Below are 18,265 nucleotides of genomic sequence, written 5' to 3' on the forward strand. Positions count from 1 at the left end.
TGCAATTAGCTGCATAGAGCAGCGTTTCATAGAGAGACCGAAGCATTAGGAGGGTCATGTCAGTGAACTTGGCAAAGGTTAAGTGTCAGGGAGGAGGTTTGTTCCTCCACCATACCAGACATCTTTCAGAGTTTTGGGACCGTGTTTGGCCACCATGGTGTTGGTGCCGTAGTGGACGTTGCTCACGTTGGGCCGTCTGTAGGAGTATATAATGGGGAGGCTGCTGAGGGAAGTCTTTTTAAAGGTGTCCTGTGAGACGGGTCCAGCCAGGCTTTCAGAATCAGTGTGGTACGGCTGAACCTCCAACTGGCCTTGCATGGTCCCATCCTTCATGGCCGACAACAACCTCTGATCTCTTTGATGCGTTTATGTAATATTGACAGTCAGTGAATACAATAGCCTGTACTACCACCGGACCTGTAGAAACTGACCAACTCTTTTGTTAAGAGTCCAATGCTCCGTTACCCTTAAATTAATTGCCATGTGTTATTTTGCTTGTGGTGCCTGTAGGGTTTAAGCCAATTAGCTGTTAATGTACCGTGGAGGGATAGGCTGTATATTATGTGTCGTGATTTTCATTGGTTGACAACCCTGAAGGAGTGACAGGGTTTCAGTTTATAGGCGCCCTTACATGGAGATGGGAGGCGGCTACAGCTCTATGCTTGACTGGCTCTTGGGATCCGTGGGTCACGTTTCATAGCGGCGGTGGCTTTGACTGACTTGGGGGAGGCGGGGCGGAGGTAGAAACCCTCGTCTGGATTTCATCAAGCGAGGAGGGAGAAAGAAGAAGAGGGAAAGCAAATCTATTTCTCCAGCCGCAGAAAAAGGAAGAGGAGCGTACTACTGCATTGGAGAGAGAGGGGGGAAGAGGCGGCATATTTAATGCAAAGCAATGCGTCACAGTAGGCTGTAGATTAGATTAATAATGGTCATTCAGTTATTCATTCATGATACACGGATTGGGATTAGAGTAACTAGCTGGTTAAAGAGATTACTGTAGTCTACTAACACTCTTCACTGACTGTCTACTGTACTGTGCAATTTAATTCAAATTATTTCATTACGCTGCAGTCACTGCACACATTTTAACACATGCACTCTCGCAACGTTCGCTGAATATTGTGACCCACATTGCAAGCCCTCTCTCTCCCCCCGGTCCTCTTGGTGTATGGAAAAACCTATGGTGTCTCAGGTAACACTTCTGTACTACCGCCGTGGTGTGTGAAGAGAAAGAGGGATGCAGAGTTTAGCCTATCGTAATTCAGATGGTGCATTTAATATTGTGTTATACCTTCATGCAGAACAGTAAATCTGAAGTTATTTTGAAAGGGTAACCTTGTGGTCAAATGAGATTTGTTATGCTTAGACTATTTTATATGAATTCCTGCATTGCCTTTAAACATTACCTAGTGGCTTACTAGTGAGTTATGATTTATATGATATTATTATACAAATATACATATTTGTGAAATATTATACAATTTGACTGTACACCACCCACCCTGTCTCTTGAAATTTGTAAACAATTTGATCATTCATTTTCTGTTTTTAATACAATGTTTTCCCACATGATTTCATTCTTTCCTTTTTGCAATACAGCATTACTCCCTTTTTATAATAGCCTCTCTCTCCCTCCCTCCTCTCTCTCTCCCTCCTCTCCTGCTCTGTGTGTGAGATACTGCCATTTAGGGCAGTGTTACTCTCAGTGAGTGTGGCAGGAATGTCCAGTTGACCAATGGGTTGAGTGCTACCAGCCCTCAGCCAGTACCTTCTCTCTACTATTTAGCTTTGTCCACCCATCAGTGGATACCAGTGAGTAGCCTAAATATCCATTCCAGTACTCACATGATCGAGATACTGTACTGTTAGAGACACCCACTTCACTTCCACCCCTCCCCCATCCTCTGAGCCTCCAACACAGATTTGGATTTGGTCACTGTGACTCAGATGATGAGAAGCACCCTTTACTTCCTGGTTCCAGGCTTCTACGTGTTTATGGATGACATGTCTTTACAGGAGGAAGGAGTCCATTTAACCTACTTGGAATCCTCCTTCATTTAATCATCCTCCCCGTTTTATGCAGGCCTTATGTGCTATTGTTATTATTAAGTTAATGACATTGCAATGAATGCAGTATGCAGTCAGCCTCACAAGCGATTCATATGGACCAGAATACATAAGGAGAGGCTGGTGAAATATAGCAGTAGAACAGTTTTTCCACCCTGTTCTGAATTAAACCTACTTTTGTTGCACTCGTTATCTTGGAGGCACAGAACCGAGAGCTCAGTCCTCCTTATCAAGTAGAGGGGATTTAACAGTAGCCGGGACGGTTCTTTCCACTGTCGTTTCAAGATGAGAAGTCTGCAGTCTCTGGGATTAGTGAATCCTCATTTGCTTTACTGCACCGCAACTTAGTTTCCCTGGTAATTAAAAAGGCTGTCTGGAGCCTGGGTGTCGCCTCGCCCAGGCCTGACTGGCTGGCTGGCTGACTGACTGACTGTCCCGTTTTAATGGTATTGGATGCTGTCATCACGCCTGGAAGGCCACGAAGCAGTTTCATGGCCTGAAACAAAATGGCGCCCCCCCCCATTCCTCCCTCCCTACAAGCTTTGCTCTTTCTGAGCACAGTTGGGGTGTTTTTGAAGTTATTACAGGATGTCCTTGAGTGTGTGACTGAGGATTGCTATATCACAGTGTCACCATATAACTGACACCTTTTTTAAAATCGTGACCGGAAGGCGCTACAATCCATTACCGTGCTTATGAAGACAGCATAGTAACAGTGCTGTGGCATTGGCCTGGAGCCGTCTCCCAACTCAACTGGTTATGATATGAATTCATATCAAGTGTAACTAAATAGGGTGACAGTATCTGTTCACGGGGTATAACAGGTACTCATTGTTGTAAGTATTCTCTGGATATGCGTGTACATGGATAGTGAGCAGGCTTGTGTAGCAATGTGTGTGTATCAGATTTTGTGACTGTCAATAATAGATGTGGTTGCAGTGAATATTTCATGGTAGGCTGACTGAAACGCTCTGCTGTCAGAGATATGGAGAGAGAGAGAGAGAGAGTAGGAGGGAGGGTGAAATTTAAGCTGTGTTTTTAACCCTCGTTCTAGTCTCTCCCTGCCCTCCATCTGCACGGTACAGTACAGTAATGCCTACCAGTATTAACCCTATCTTCTCCTCTCTGTCAGGGTTCTCAAGATTCAACGGGGGGCCAGGAGGGGCTGGTGCCCCCGCCCTTCTCAGCGTTCCCTCCACCACCCCCTCCGCAGAACGGCCTGGGGACAGAGTTTGTCGGTGCTTTGTTTGGTGCTAGTGGACAGGGGCCTTCGGATTCAGGGGCTGGAACAAATGGCTCAGCCGCCACTTCCAACATCTTACCCACCCCGGTGAGTGTTATGGTTGGTTTTGTTGTTAGGCTCACTCTGCATTTGTCCCGAAAATGCTCATAACTACTACGTTTATTCCATTTATCAGCCTCTCCCTTTCTCTCCTCTCTCTCCTCTCTCTCCTCTCCCCCAGCAGACAGAAGTGTCTCCAGGTCAGGTAGATGGAGTGGGGCAGTGCGTGGCAGTAGAATTAGCAGGAGTATCCGGGGCTGACTCCGCAGAGGCCAAAGGAACCCCAAAACGACTTCACGTCTCCAACATCCCCTTCCGCTTCCGAGACCCTGACCTCAGGCAGATGTTTGGGGTAAGAATATGGGAACCTCCTTTCTGCACTTTGAGATGAGGAGTAAATCAGTTTAACCCTCCTGTTGTTTAATTGATGGTTGGTGTCAGAGTGGGTGTTGAGAAGAACAAAGGGCCAGACAGTCACAAAGGGAGGAACACTCATGTCCTTTGATTTGCTCTATCACAGGGCCATGAGAGCCACAGAGAGGTAGTCAGTAGTTGGTGAACGAGTGAGGAAAGGAAGGCATGTAGTAACAAAGGGATAGAAAAATAGACAATGGAAGGTAGGTGCAATTTGATTGAATTTATTTTGGTACAATACTGCCTCCTAGTGAGCTGCAGGTGTAGTTCACCCCTGATTGTCAGTTAATTACACATAATGCAAGTTGAGTTTTTGTTTGTATCCTAATTTCTTGTGTTTTGTTGATTTTCAGCAATTTGGGAAGATTATTGATGTTGAGATCATTTTCAATGAGAGGGGCTCAAAGGTAAGTGAGATGGTAAACATGTCCTCAGTCCCACCGCTGTGGACACTACGATGAAAAAGTTCACTGTCTCAATGCTACATTTTCCACACTGCACTGATAGTATAAACAACAGGGTAGTATTATGGGTAAACAAAAACACTCCAGGCCACTATTGAACATCTGAAACTAGATTGAATGTAAGTCAAAATTATAATGGACCTATATATTTTCTAATAACTGCAAATTGATTTTGAAAAGCAAATCGGTCCCAAGAAAATCTGTGCGGCCCTCTGTTGAATTTCGACATTCCGTTTACCCAACCCTTCACTAATCAGTAACCACCGTATCAGTTCTAGAACAAACAACAGTATAAACCAGTGATTATAACCGTGTACCTGTTCAGTAAATGTGTAATGAAATGAGTAAAACTAGCTAAATCAAAGGGTTTTGATTTTCTATAGAACAACTGGTATGTTTCTTCCACCCCTCTCCTTACGCTGTCTTTGTGGTGCTCCTCTTTCCCCTCTGTCTGTCTACCCCAGGGCTTTGGCTTTGTCACGTTTGAGACCAGCGCCGACGCGGAGAAAGCCCGGGAAAGGCTTCACGGCACGCTAGTGGAAGGTCGCAAGATCGAGGTAATTTAACCCATCTCCTCCTCCTACCATCGTTCCTCTGCCTGTACACTGATTCCACTAGCTGCCGTCATTTTCCACTGACATGCTCTGATGTGGTCTCTGCTGGTACCCCCCAGATGGGTTGCTGCCTTTTTTCGGGGCGTTTGTCTTGTTTCCTGGTTTCGTTTGGGGCGGGGGGAGAGTTGTAACCTCAAGGCATGCTGGGAAGTTTTCGCTTTCTAAATCGTTTAGGTCTCGGTTCTGTCTTGCACCATTTCTTATTATAGCTTCCACTGCTTTGATTTCAAAATACAATCTAAATCATCTTTCTCTGTTGCTGGAACCGCGGGACATTAGAGGAACGTGATGAGACGATGATGCATGTCCGATTGTAGCCAGGTTGATCATATCTTAGTTCCTAGTCTAGAATGTTCCTTTTTCCCCCCGTGCTGCAAAGTGGTAGTGACAAGCTTATGTCTCCTGGCCTCCAGCATGCAGCACAGTGCTCTCCTCTACTCTCCATCTGTAAAATAACTACGCCATATATTTCATGTTAAGCTCCCTCCTTTCACAATCATTTTTTTAATGAAGCTTTGGCTCGTATGTGACTGTTTCAGGGTTGGGGAGAAGCTGAGAAGATGCATGTTTTTCTTTGAAATATTGTCCGTTTGCGTGCCAGTGATATCCTACCCATCTCTGGAGCAGATCTATTTTAAGCCAGGTTCTTAGCCAATCACGATTCTGCATGGGCGCCTGCCTCATTGCTGTGGTTTTCTGTGGTAGTTGTGTCTTGCATGATGGTGATGGCTGGACCCGCTTGGGTTTCATCTGTCAGCTCTCCAACGTCTGGTTCTGAATGACACCTGCATCCAATGGTCTATAAGCCCTACATTTCACCTTCAGTCAATCAGCAAGTTGAATGGATACTGATGGAGCCCAATGAAAACCCGCATCAGTTAAACTTCTATAAATCAACAACCTGTTTGTTTGGCCCTTGCGGTTCTGTAACCTCTGTCTCTGTAGTCTTTGGAGTATCTTCTTGTTTCATGCATGAACTTTATCACTTTAATTGTAAGGAAGTTTCTCTCTCTCTCTCTCCTTCACCTTTTATCATTGCTGCATGTGTGACATTAGTTGTACTCTCTGAAGCTGTGGCCAGTCCTTTGTAATCAGCATGGGGTCAACAGGAGTGTCTGTCATCAGGTTTGTCTGTGTTTGACTAGTGCATGGGATAGAACAGGGCAAATAAAGGTTGTTCTGTATTTATACACTCATTCAACAGCGAAGGAAAAGCCCAGCATTCCTTTGAGGCAATGCTATGTGACGATTCTTCTTTCTCCTAGAAGTTGTTTGCAACCCTAGCTTTGTCCTTGGGAATATAATTTCAGTTTTTTTTTACTGGCTGATATTCTAACAAATGTGAAGACGCTAATTTAAAACGGGCTAAGCTTAGAGGCAATGTTCTGACATGGGGAATGTTTAGATGTTATAATGGCCCCGTACTAGGCTAGGCTTAGATTACACATTGTTTTGCTTAAAGTACTACCGTGGTATGTCTTTCAGAGTTTCCTTACACATTGTTTTGCTTAGGAAACTGAAAGATATACCATGGTAGTATTTTACCAGATTGTTTTTGAAATCAGGAGTGTGAATATTCTGTTTGCTATCCTTTTGCATGGGATTTATTGGAAGTATGTGTGCATGATAATACTATGGTGTTGTAACATGGCTGTCACTGCAGCACTAGTGCGGACAGTCTGGGATTTCTTGCATGTCTTTTTATATCAGCTATTTTGTTAAGACTAAATGATTTTGGTGATGGTGATGTGGACTTTTGGTTGTTTAGCATGACATCTTCTCAAAGTTGAAAACGCCTTACTACTTTTATGAAGGTCTGTTTATCCATAAAACAAAAAAAGGCAATAGTTGTTGATTGGATTCAATCATTTATTTCATGTTGTTGACTAAAGTCTGTCCGTGCATGGGAATCTGTAGCGATTGTTCTCCTAGCTAGTCAGTTTGGAATCCTAAGTGTGCATGGCTGTTGGTTCTACACAGAGTGTAGTATTGATCTCTGTGGTGACCTATTCTATTACATCGAAGTGTACTTCTTTTTGTCTGGAATAAAACTCTGCGCTTTGAAGAAGTCAGTTTCCCGTGCGCGTCCAATGTACCCATGTAAGTGGTCCGATTCACTTGTCTTCCTGCTGTTTGTGTCTCCACTCCACACTACGGTGTGTGTCTAAGTCTGCACACACACCATGCATCTCCATCAGTCTGTGTGTGTCCTCCTCATATCAAAGGGTATTCCACAAAAAGCACTCTAACTAAAGACATTGACATCACACCCCATAGACCAGGGCTTTCCAACCCTGTTCCTGGAGAGCTACCCTCCTGTAGGTTTTCGCTCCAACCCCAGTTGCAACGTACCTGATTCAGCTTTTCAACCGTGTAATTATTAGAATTGAGTGTGCTAGATAACCTACAGGATGGTAGCTCTCCAGGAACAGGGTTGGAGAGCCCTGCCATAGACGCTTAATCAATTTCCAGGCAGTAACAATTATATGCAATCAAAGCAACTCATCACACTGATGTTTTGAAAGTGACATTTAAGACATTTGACTGTGGGATACCCCGACATTTGACGGACAAAGCCCTTTAGGTCTTGTCACCGTGCTGTCACACCACATTTCCCACCCTGAAGTACTGTAGTAACAGCGTATTGAACGTGTAGGTGTGTCTCTCTCACCGTGAAGCATGCCGCTCTTGTTGATGTGTTGGTGTGATGGGAAGTGATTGCTCCGTGGCGCAGAGTTTTAGACAGACATTAGATGCAGTAGAATATGAAGGTGCAGTCTATCACCCCAGTAGTGGTGGTAATGAGAACGAGCGACGTCTCGTCTCCTGGTGCTCTTGAGTCTGCATGCATCTCATCAGACACAGGGTCGCAGAGAGGAAAACTCCTCACTCAGAGACCAACAATGTCACCACTGCATGAGCCTGAGTCTCTGACTAAAGAGAGAGCTGGGTGTGATAAGGACTAACTTACTGTTCATCTGATCCTGCATGGCTGATCCGTTCTCATTCAGTGATAGATGTACGCTACACTACTGCAGGTGGCAAACCGCTCACAGCCTCCATTTGAAACAGTTCTGTCAGTCTTTTAAAGAAAAGGGTCATGTTCTTCAAGAAAACCAATCAGACTTGATGTTTAATCCTGACATTCCACCTCGGTGTCAACCTAATTGAAAAGGCATTGATTTGGATCCTTTTTCAACACGAGCTCTTTTACTTGAGCTTTAGATGTGAATTGGCTCAAATCAAAAGAAGGCTGTGATAACTCTGCTCCCCAGAACTGTATTACTGCTCTAAATGGGCTGTTTGTGATAAACTGGGCTTAGCTTTGGGTTTAGTCATGGTTGTTGCTTGTTTCAGATACTTTGCATGATTGACAGAGAAAAAGAGGTGAACTTGTGAATGGATTGGTGTGGTTGTGTGTGTTTGTGAGAGGAGGGCAAAAGAAAAGGGGACAGGGAGTATGAACTGTTCCCTTTCCACTCCTCTCTCTTTCTCCCAGACCACAGGCTGCTCCATCTCTCTCCTTCACTCTCTCTCTCTCTCCTTCACTCTCTCTCTCTCTCCTTCACTCTCTCTCTCTCTCTCTCTCTCTCTCTCTCTCTCTCTCTCTCTCACTCTCACTCTCACTCTCACTCTCACTCTCACTCTCACTCTTTCACTCTTTCTCTCTCCTTCTCTCTTTCACTCTCTCCTTCACTCTCCCATTCTCTCCAAGCCAGTCAAGTTTGTCTTCCTTTGTTTCTCCACTGTTATGTCTTTCCCTGTGTGACACTCCCCAGTCCTCACCCTCTTGTCTTGTATATGTGCACCTGTGTGTGTAATACCTCTCATTGTATGTCCTTTCACATGTTATATTTTCGTCTTTAGTCCCTTACCCCATCCTTCTCTCTTTATCTTTTTTATTTTTATTCTAATGTTATTTTTTTGTGATTCATGGCGGAACTAAATGTTCCAAAGTCATTTCTTTATACAATTACCCCCCTCTGCAGATCAAAATATGAATCCTGCCCACGTCGCCTTTTACTAAGAATCATTTTATGCTACATTTCACTTAAGTATTTTTACTGCCACTCTTGACTGTGGGAGACATATTTTCAGACGCAATTAAGCCAATCTCTTAATACAAAAGTGGTCGACCTGGTTTTTGTGTCCCTTCTATGACCACTATAATTTGTATACGTTGAAAGAAGCACCCCTCCAGTCCGTGTGTCTCTCTAGAAATGGAAAGACGCTCATGCATTGAGCAGAAACTCATTTTGGATGATTTTTCTCTCTCAAACTGTATCACTGCTTTCAACTATTATACCCATTTTATTTCACATTGGGGGGATTTAATTTATTGGGTTGTTTGTTGGTTTATTTGTTATTATATTTTTTCTGTTTCCCTGATGACTTCTATGTGTGTTGTCAGTCTCCATGGTAACCACTCGCGTGTCCTCACGCTGTTTCTTCGGCAACGGTAAGTTGTGTATAAATGACATACTCGCTGATCTGACCCCCACCCCTCCCTTGAAAAAGGCAGTAGATGCAAAATCACACATTGTTTTGAATATTCCTAAAGGAACCGTTAATTTGGTAGTTCCAATCTGTCAATTAGCTCAGTGGCAGTAGATGCTCAGAGCAAGATGTACAGTAGTTGCATGCTTTAGTTATGTCCACAGCATCTTTGTTTTGTATATTACAAATCAATTTGAAGTATGGTAGCCTAGCATTGTTCTGATCTTCCAGCTATCCAGAGTATAAGTCCCTGTTATGATGGGGCCTGCATTGATAGGGAAGGTAGCAGTGACGAGGCACACACATAGACAGACAGACACACAGACACACAGCCCATTGACAGCCTGGTTCAACTAGTAATAATAATGGATCCACCCCCCTCCCCTCCTCTCATTAACACCTCCCCGGAATGTCCAAGTTTAATCATCCTCCTCTTTGCAATGACATGGCTTACCAGAACCCATTTGATTAATACTTCATTGTATGTATATTTTTCCTAATGAATTGTTATCACCAGTAATGATAATAACCCATGGCTCTCTGGGAAGCTCCTGTTCAATTGTGTTATCATCCCTTCAGCTGCTTCAGTCAGTGTTAGTTAAGGGGAAAATAAATCTGTCATCATAACTTTTCTTTGTCTCTAGTGTTGGGTGGGTTTCAGATTCATGGAAGGGCCTGTGTAAAGGTGCAATATGCAGAAATCGCTTTGCCATTTCCTGGTTGCTAAAATTCTAATAGTTAGCCTAATTTCTGTTTATTTGACAAACAAGTGACCTATAGTGTAGAGATTCATTGTACCATTTAAACCGCTGTGAAATATATTTTCAATAATGGAAAAAATATAGTTTTCTTTCAGCTGTTTGAAGTAGAGGTCAACCGATTTATGATTTTTCAACGCCGATACTGATTGGAGGACCAAAAAATACCGATTAATCGGCTGATTTTATTATAATTTTGTGATTAAAAAAAAAATACATTTAAAATAAAAAAAAATATATATAGTGACAATTACAACAATACTGAATGAACACTTTTATTTTAACTTAATATAATACATAAATAAAATCTATTTAGTCTCATAAGTAATGAAACATGTTCAATTTGGTTTAAATAATGCAAAAACAAAATGTTGGAGAAGAAAGTGAAAGTGCAATATGTGCCATGTAAAAAAGCTAACGTTTAAGTTCCTTGCCCAGAACATGAGAGCATATGAAAGCTGGTGGTTCAATATTCCCAGTTAAAAACTTTTAGGTTGTAGTTATTATAGGAATTATGACACGTTGACTATTTCTCTCTATACCATTTGTATTTCATATATCTTTGACTATTGGATTTTCTTATAGGAACTTTAGTATTGCCAGCCTAATCTCGGGAGTTGATAGGCTTGAAGTCATTAACAGCGCTGTGCTTCAAGCATTGCTAAGAGCTGCTGGCAAAACTCAGTAAAGTGCTGTTTGAATGAATGCTTACGAGCCTGCTGCTGCCTACCACCGCTCAGTCAGACTGCTCTATCAAATATCAAATCATAGACTTAATTATAATAAACACAGAAATACGAGCCTTTGGTCATTAACCTCTCTTGGGTACGTGCGACGTTAGCGTCCCACCTCTTCAACAGCCAGTGAAACTGCTGGGTGCCAAATTCAAATACAGAAATAGGTTTAAAGATTAAAGATTAACTTCTTGTGAATCCAAGATTTAAAAAAATGCTTTACGGCGAAAGCATACCTTACGATTATTTGAGAACATAGCCCACTAGACAAATCATTACAAACAGTAACCAGCCAAGTAGAACAGTTACACAATTCAGAAATAGAGATAAAATTAATCCCTTACCTTTGATGATCTTCATATGGTTGCACTCAGCAGACATTCATTTACTCAATAAATGTTCCTTTTGTTCGATAAAGTCTCTATATATCCAAAAACCTCAGTTTTGTTCGTGTCTTCTTCAGTAATCCACAGGCTCAAACGCAGTCAAAACAGGATGACAAAAAAATCTAAATTGTATCCGTAAAGTTCATAGAAACATGTCAAACGATGTTTATAATCCCCAGGTTGTTTTTAGCCTAAATAATTGATAATATTTCAACAGGACAATAACGTCGTCAATTTAAAAGGTAAACAAGAAACGCACTCTCTCGGTCTCGCGCATGAAAAAGCTCTGACACTTTAGGGTCTACTCATTCAGACTGCTCTTACTTCCTAATTTTTCAGAATACAAGCCTGAAACAATTTCTAAAGACTGTTGACATCTAGTGGAAGGCATAGAAACTGCAATTTGAGTCCTAAGTCAATGGATACTGTAATGGCATTGAATAGAAAACTACAAAACCAACAAAAAAAATACTTCCTGAATCGATTTTTCTCAGGTTTTCACCTGCCAAATCAGTTCTGTTATACTCACACACTATTTTAACAGTTTTGGAAACTTTAGTGTTTTCTGTCCAAATCTACCAGTTATATGCATATCATATCTTCTGGGCCCAAGAAGCAGGCAGTTTAATTTGGGCATGCATTTCAATCCAAAAATTCCTAATGCTGCCCCCTACCCTAGAGAAGTTAATATGGTCAAATGCGGCAACTATCATTTCGAAAACAAATGTTTATTCTTTCAGTGAAATACGGAACAGTTCCGTATTTCAATGAACGGGTGGCAACCCTAAGTCTAAATATTGCTGTTACATTGCACAACCTTCAATGTTATGTCATAATTATGTAAAAGTCTGGCAAATTAATTACCGTCTTCACACAGTTCGCAACGAGCCAGGCGGCCCAAACTGTTGCATATACCCTGACTCTGCTTGCACTGAACGCAAGAGAAGTGACACAATTTCTCTAGTTAATATTGCCTGCGAACATGAATTTCTTTTAGCTAAATATACTTCTGTGTATTGATTTTAAGAAAGACATTTATGTTTATGGCTAGGTACATTTGTGAAACGATTGTGCTTTTTTTCGCGAATGCGCTTTTGTTAAATCATCACCCGTTTGGCGAAGTTGAAGTAGGCTGTGATTCGATGATAAATTAACAAGCACCACATTGATTATATGCAACGCAGGACAAGCTAGTTAACCTAGTAATATCATCAACCATGTGTAGTTAACTAGTGATTGTGTGAAGATTGATTTGTTTTTTTATAAGATAAGTTTAATGCTAGCTAGCAACTTACCTTGGCTCCTTGCAGCCACAAGGTCCTTTTGGCGCTGCACTCGCGTAACAGGTGGTCAGCCTGCCACTCAGTTTCCTTGTGGATTGCAATGTAATCGCCGTCCAAAAGGCCGATTACCGATTGTTATGAAAACTTGAAATCGGACCTAATTGGTCGGCCATGCCGATTAATCGGTCGACCTCTGGTTTGAAGCTGGTGTAGAAAAATGAAAGTAAAGACTCTCAAACTAAGCTTAAGAACGGGAAGCATAGAAATAGCGCACATGGACCAGATCTCCCGTTTCTTAAACTTGCTTTCATTGAGAATGACACATCTGTAACTCGCATTTCTATTTGAATGTGGTCGGGTCGCCCAAAAAGTGACATATTGCAGTTTTAAATCCTAATGCACAAAATGTGTCTCGTCTGCTTTCAGACACACAGAAAGTAGTAAAGAAATTACAGTTACCATTTTCAAACACGTCCCATCAGTTATGCTGATTAGATAGTACAATAATTAATCAACCTGTTTAACCATGTTAAAAATGTTTGTTTTCATGGGAAGTTGGGTGCTATTTTATGATATAATATCAGTACTTGTTGTATTTCCAACTTGTCTAAGTCCTATCAACTGATTTCAGCCAATGTATGGCTGTGGATTGACTGTATTGATCGAATGGAATGTTGGCATATTGGCAGTTAATTAAAAAAGATCTATGGAAACATTCCTCTAAAACTGGCTGGCTTGCTAGCTAACAAACATACAGGGCAGATAAATTCTTCAAATTCATTATTTTATATCAGGGATGGGCACCATGGGTGTAGATAAAATGTTGCTCTTTTAGAGCTAGTTTACTGCAAAACATTTTTTTTATCTGCAATGGGCCGGGAGAAGATTTTCCAATTTTAGAACAAATTTCATGCACTCTTTTTTAGTTTTAGAGTTAATTACGTGCAATTCTACACATTTGGAGAGCGATGTTTCCAGTTTTTAATATAATATCTGTGAGACTGACTAACAAAATCAATGGGGGCCCCCGGGCTCTAATTCGACCTCGACCAAACTATAAGTTTGGATAACTGGCTGCTAGACTAATTTACCAATCTAAAAAATGTTAGCTGACATGGGCTAATTTGACTCACATAAGATGAAAACAGTTGATGCACAATTTTTTTTTTAATTGCACCTTGTGTATTCTGCTTCGCAATAGTAAGTTGTGACCCCAACTGAGTCGCCCCCCCCCCCCACCCAATTTTTAAAAAGAAATATATATGATATCCGAGGGCCTTCAAAAAGGGGGGCTGCGGCCACCAGTTTCCCAGCCCTGTTTTACATCTTATTGGCAAACCATAATTGACCAACTCCCTGACCAAAATGGCTGACCTTTATCCAATCATAAAAATATTAATGTAAATTCTAGTATTCTAATTCCTAATTCTATGTGTTTTTCTGTGTTCTAAATGTGAAAGTATACTGCGCTAAAGTGTGTATGCTTTATGTGTTTCACATTTTGAAACTTCAGGGAGAATCACTCATGGAAACCGATAGATTAACACAGGGGCACAGGCATTTGTGGGGTGGACACAGGCCCACCCACTGGGCAGCCAGGCCCTGCCAGACCCACCCAATCAGATTGGATTGGTCCTGTTGGCCATTCTGAATTTCTGCAGGCCCACCCACCAATTTCTGGCTATGCCCCTGCATTAACAAAAGGTATAAGATTAATGTCCATTCAGCAGTCATTGTAAGTATATCTGTTACAGGAGTAGGTGAAATTGTAATTGTTTAGAAAAGATGGCTCGTCCATCTGTCCATAGTTTCTCTTCACAATGATAAGCGGCGTTAATCGTGTTGCTCTTAAAGTTTGAGGATTTTTGAAGTTCAAGTAGCGAGCAGTAGGAGGGAATATTATGGAATGCACTTTAAGAGAATACTCAGTCAATAAAGTTTATAACAGCAATAACTTATCTCTCTGTAGTGAGTGCAGTAATGGGATTAACAACCAGGAGTTAAAGCACACAGATACATTCTGTTCTGTGAATTCCTTTATAGAGTAGCCTAATTTCTGAAAAGATATGGGGTTTAACCAACTGTATATAAACACATTGGGTTTAACTGGGTGATCCTTTGGTCTGTCTTTTGCTGTCCTTTTAACTTCTCTTTTGTTTGGTTTTCCTTTATTGAATGGTGTGTGTGTGTATTAGTTTGTGTACTGGTCTTAGTTTGTGACACACAGTAATAATGCCTGGCAGTGTCTTGTATTATTTTATTTCTCTCTTTTTTGGGGTATGAGGATTGCTTTTCTCTCTCTTCTCTCCATCCTTTGGTGCTCTGTCTCTCTATCCCTCCACATATAACTTAGTGAGATTTCTGGGAGAATGGTCACAGAATCTAATTGCTTTTTTTGAATGACGCACCTTGGTATTTGTTATTTTTGTTTTTGAAAAATAATTGTTGATTTTTGTTGTTGCTTATGTAGACGATGTCTCTCTCTTCCTTACACCATCTTTGTGTTTCCCTGTTTCTGTATGTGGACTGGCTCTGTATCTATCTCTCTCTCTTTCTCACCTGCATCCCTCTCCTGAACTCCTTACCTGTCCCGTCTGTCTCTGTATGTGTTTGATATGGGAGTGCTGCGATTGTTTTGATTGGTCTCTATGCTGCATCCGACGCTTGCTGATTGGCTGAATTACATTTTTTGGTTCTTTATTCTCACTCTTGGTCATGTGATGCGCCCATATTTGGCTGCGTATAATTTCTGTCTTATAAAATTATTAAGTTTGTCCAACAAATGTTTTTTGCACTCCTCTTTCTCTCCCCCTCCCCCTTTTTATGTATTGATGTTTTCTTTTTAGGTTAACCCCAACAAGTTTGGTTTAATTTGAGGTCGATTTGGGGTACTTTGGTCCAGTTCTATTGGTACTGCTGTGGGCTTATGTCCTAAGTTGAGGGGTGGGATGGGATGGATGGGGTTGAATGTTTATTATTAACCCCTGCAGATGTGTTTCTCACTGGTCTCTGTTTGATTTGCATGTCTACCTCTCTGTGAGATTGATCAAATTGCATTACCTCCCCTGGCATTGACACACCACTAACTATACATAAGGAAATGGATCATTAACACACCACTAACTATACATAAGGAAATGGATCATTGACACACCACTAACTATACATAAGGAAATGCATCATTGCCCAGTTATCACACCCAAAATAGGGGTTTATAAATGACCCGGATATGAATGCTGTGATATAAAAAGATTATCAGCATTAATCTGATTCATTAGGCTGATTTATTCATTTTATTTTAGTGTCTTCACTCACAGGGACAATTATGTCAGCTAATTGAATCATTCAAGGCTGACCATCTCATTTGCAATGAAGGAAAATGAGGTAATTCTCATTTCCATTTGAATGAGGGCTGCAGTGATAGAGTATGACTAGTGGGGTGTTGAAGATGGCTGAACCCATAATGGCCTTCTAAGTGGAACTTCGTCACATAGAACTCTCAAAGCTCTCCAATTGGCTAATAGGTCATTAGTAGCTCACAACAAAGTTTGACATGGCGCGACGGCACACTCAAACTGTGCAATTGCACGACACAACAGTCATTCTCATAAACCCCATCAAAGGAGATGGATAAAGATTAAGGGAGCCTAATATGGCCCTTTGAAGTTCAGTGAGGGGATTAGCCTAGCTAGCAGCCATCTTGATTCAACAGCCGGGCGCAGCACTAGACAGAATTACCCGTCTTTGTTCACACACCTGCATACTGCAAACACATATTATTATTATCCTGCAGTGCCATGTATTCCAGCTCTTCTCCTTCACCTTATCTCTCATAGTCTCCTTCACCTTATCTCTCTGTCTTCCTTTCTTCTCTTACCTATAAATCTCTCTTCTTCTCATCGCTGGGCTCAACCACTGGCCCTCAGTGTAGCTAGTTGTCTCCACAATGAATCATCGATTACACTCCTCTTGAGCAGAACACTTTAATTGCATGACTAAGATTCCCCCTAACAATCCTCCACCCACTCATGTACACACGCGCACACAAACACCGTAAGGGAGAGCAGAGACTACTTCATCATAACCGATGTTGTCAGCTGTCGTATAACTGGCTAGGGAGGAGGCAGCCTGGCAGGGATGAGTTAACGATGTGATGCATCAAACCCACCACCATATTGATGTGAATGATCCAGCGATGGTGAATGGGAGCAGACTGTAACTGTGGCCTCCCTGTATGTGTACACAAAATCGCCATTTTCTTGGCAAATGGTCTGATGATCTTAGACAGCAGGAGTGTTATTACCATTGTATTATTCACACATTCATAGTTAGATATGCTTTATTTTATGAATTGCTATCACGTGTAAATGTCTAAAATTGGTCAACTTGTGTGATCGTCTTTTGTGTCAGAGTGTTTGTGTTTGTTTCCTTAATTGAATAGAACAGGCCAAACGTTGTGCTCACTGTCCCTCCTCCCACTCCCCAGGTTAACAATGCAACGGCCAGGGTGATGACCAATAAGAAGATGGTCAGCCCCTACCCCAACGGAGAGGCCCTTAGCACCCTGCCATATGGTAACCAGATGCAAACCATTCCATTAGCCTCATTATGATCCCTAACTAACTGTTAGTCAGCTGCCCATCTCCCTGTGTATCCCCTATCTATATGAAACCCTCCTGTTTCTGCCTTCTCTCTGCTTCTCAGCAGGGTGGAAGCTAAGCCCAATGGTGCAGGCCATGTACGGACCAGAGCTCTATGCAGGTAAACCTTGTCTTCCTCTTAGATTGCAAGCCCTTCATTTCACCCAAATCTGTCTTAATTTAAACATCCCTAATTCATAGTGCCCCCAGGCATTGGACGTTCATATCCTCTCTCTCCTTCCCTCTCCCTCAGTTCCAGGGTTCCCCTACCCGTCTGCGGCAGCGGCAGCCTCCACGGCAGCAGCGTTCCGTGGTGCCCACCTTAGGGGCCGGGGAAGGCCAGTGTACAGCGCGGTGCGTGCGGCGATGCCACAGCCTGCCCTCCCTGCCTACCCTGGGTAAGGGATTCAACTACAGAACCCATCCTCTGAACGGACACACTTAACATGACATTTATATACGTTCCTTCAGTAAATTCAGTAGTTTACTATAAATACCAATAAGTGTAATGTCATTAGTTTGGTAGTATAGACACAACCTCCCTCTGAGCAGAACAATAATTTGATCCTCTGTGTCACACTGCACACAAAGACCAGACACACTTTCTTCCTATTTTTTTATGTTGCAGTAATTCCACTAGATTGACTCACAGAGAAACTGTATTGTTGCATGTTGCTGGGCTGTGCCAGTTGGTTAATGGGGATGCAACTGCTGTCATATTCTGGATATATTTTTTTTAATTAGTGTTGCAGGAAATGCCTCTTCCATATTTAATCCACTACTGCCTGACTTCAAACAAACGACTGTCTGACTTGTCCTCTCAGTCTGTCCAGGACCTTGTCAATGTAAATGGGCCTCCGTTCCCTCTCCCTGGGGGATGCTGATAGAGGATGGTACCCTATAATACAGTCATGTTGATAATACCACTTGGTTCAGCAGTAATGGAACAAATAAATGGTAGTGTATTTCCTCTGCATGCTGCATGTGTGTGAAATAACTGTTCTATCTCTCTCCTTGTGCGTTCACTTTTCCCCTCAATCATCTCCCTGTTTACTTTCTTCCACACTGGCTTTCATTCCTGCCACTTGTCTTGGACCATCTCACTGTACACACCGACCCTTCCATC

At 42.0% G+C, this 18,265-nt stretch overlaps 1 protein-coding gene across 9 annotated transcripts in view; it reads left to right on the forward strand.

Moving 5' to 3' along the window:
- The window catches only part of LOC139565215 (RNA binding protein fox-1 homolog 2-like), a 39,718-nt gene that overhangs the window by 15,970 nt on the left and 5,483 nt on the right, over positions 1-18,265 (forward strand). For 7 of the 9 annotated variants that reach the window (XM_071385376.1, XM_071385379.1, XM_071385375.1 and 4 more), the window contains 7 exons: positions 3,200-3,397; positions 3,531-3,701; positions 4,117-4,170; positions 4,692-4,784; positions 16,986-17,073; positions 17,204-17,260; positions 17,393-17,537. In XM_071385376.1, the coding sequence (XP_071241477.1) occupies positions 3,200-3,397; positions 3,531-3,701; positions 4,117-4,170; positions 4,692-4,784; positions 16,986-17,073; positions 17,204-17,260; positions 17,393-17,537 (806 nt within the window). Of the gene's footprint in view, positions 1-731; positions 1,193-3,199; positions 3,398-3,530; positions 3,702-4,116; positions 4,171-4,691; positions 4,785-16,985; positions 17,074-17,203; positions 17,261-17,392; positions 17,538-18,265 lie in introns of those variants that run through there. The other 2 variants (XM_071385380.1, XM_071385371.1) reach the window with 2 other exon arrangements.

Source organism: Salvelinus alpinus, chromosome 36, assembly GCF_045679555.1.
Source record: "Salvelinus alpinus chromosome 36, SLU_Salpinus.1, whole genome shotgun sequence".
Classification (NCBI taxonomy): Eukaryota; Metazoa; Chordata; class Actinopteri; order Salmoniformes; family Salmonidae; genus Salvelinus; species Salvelinus alpinus.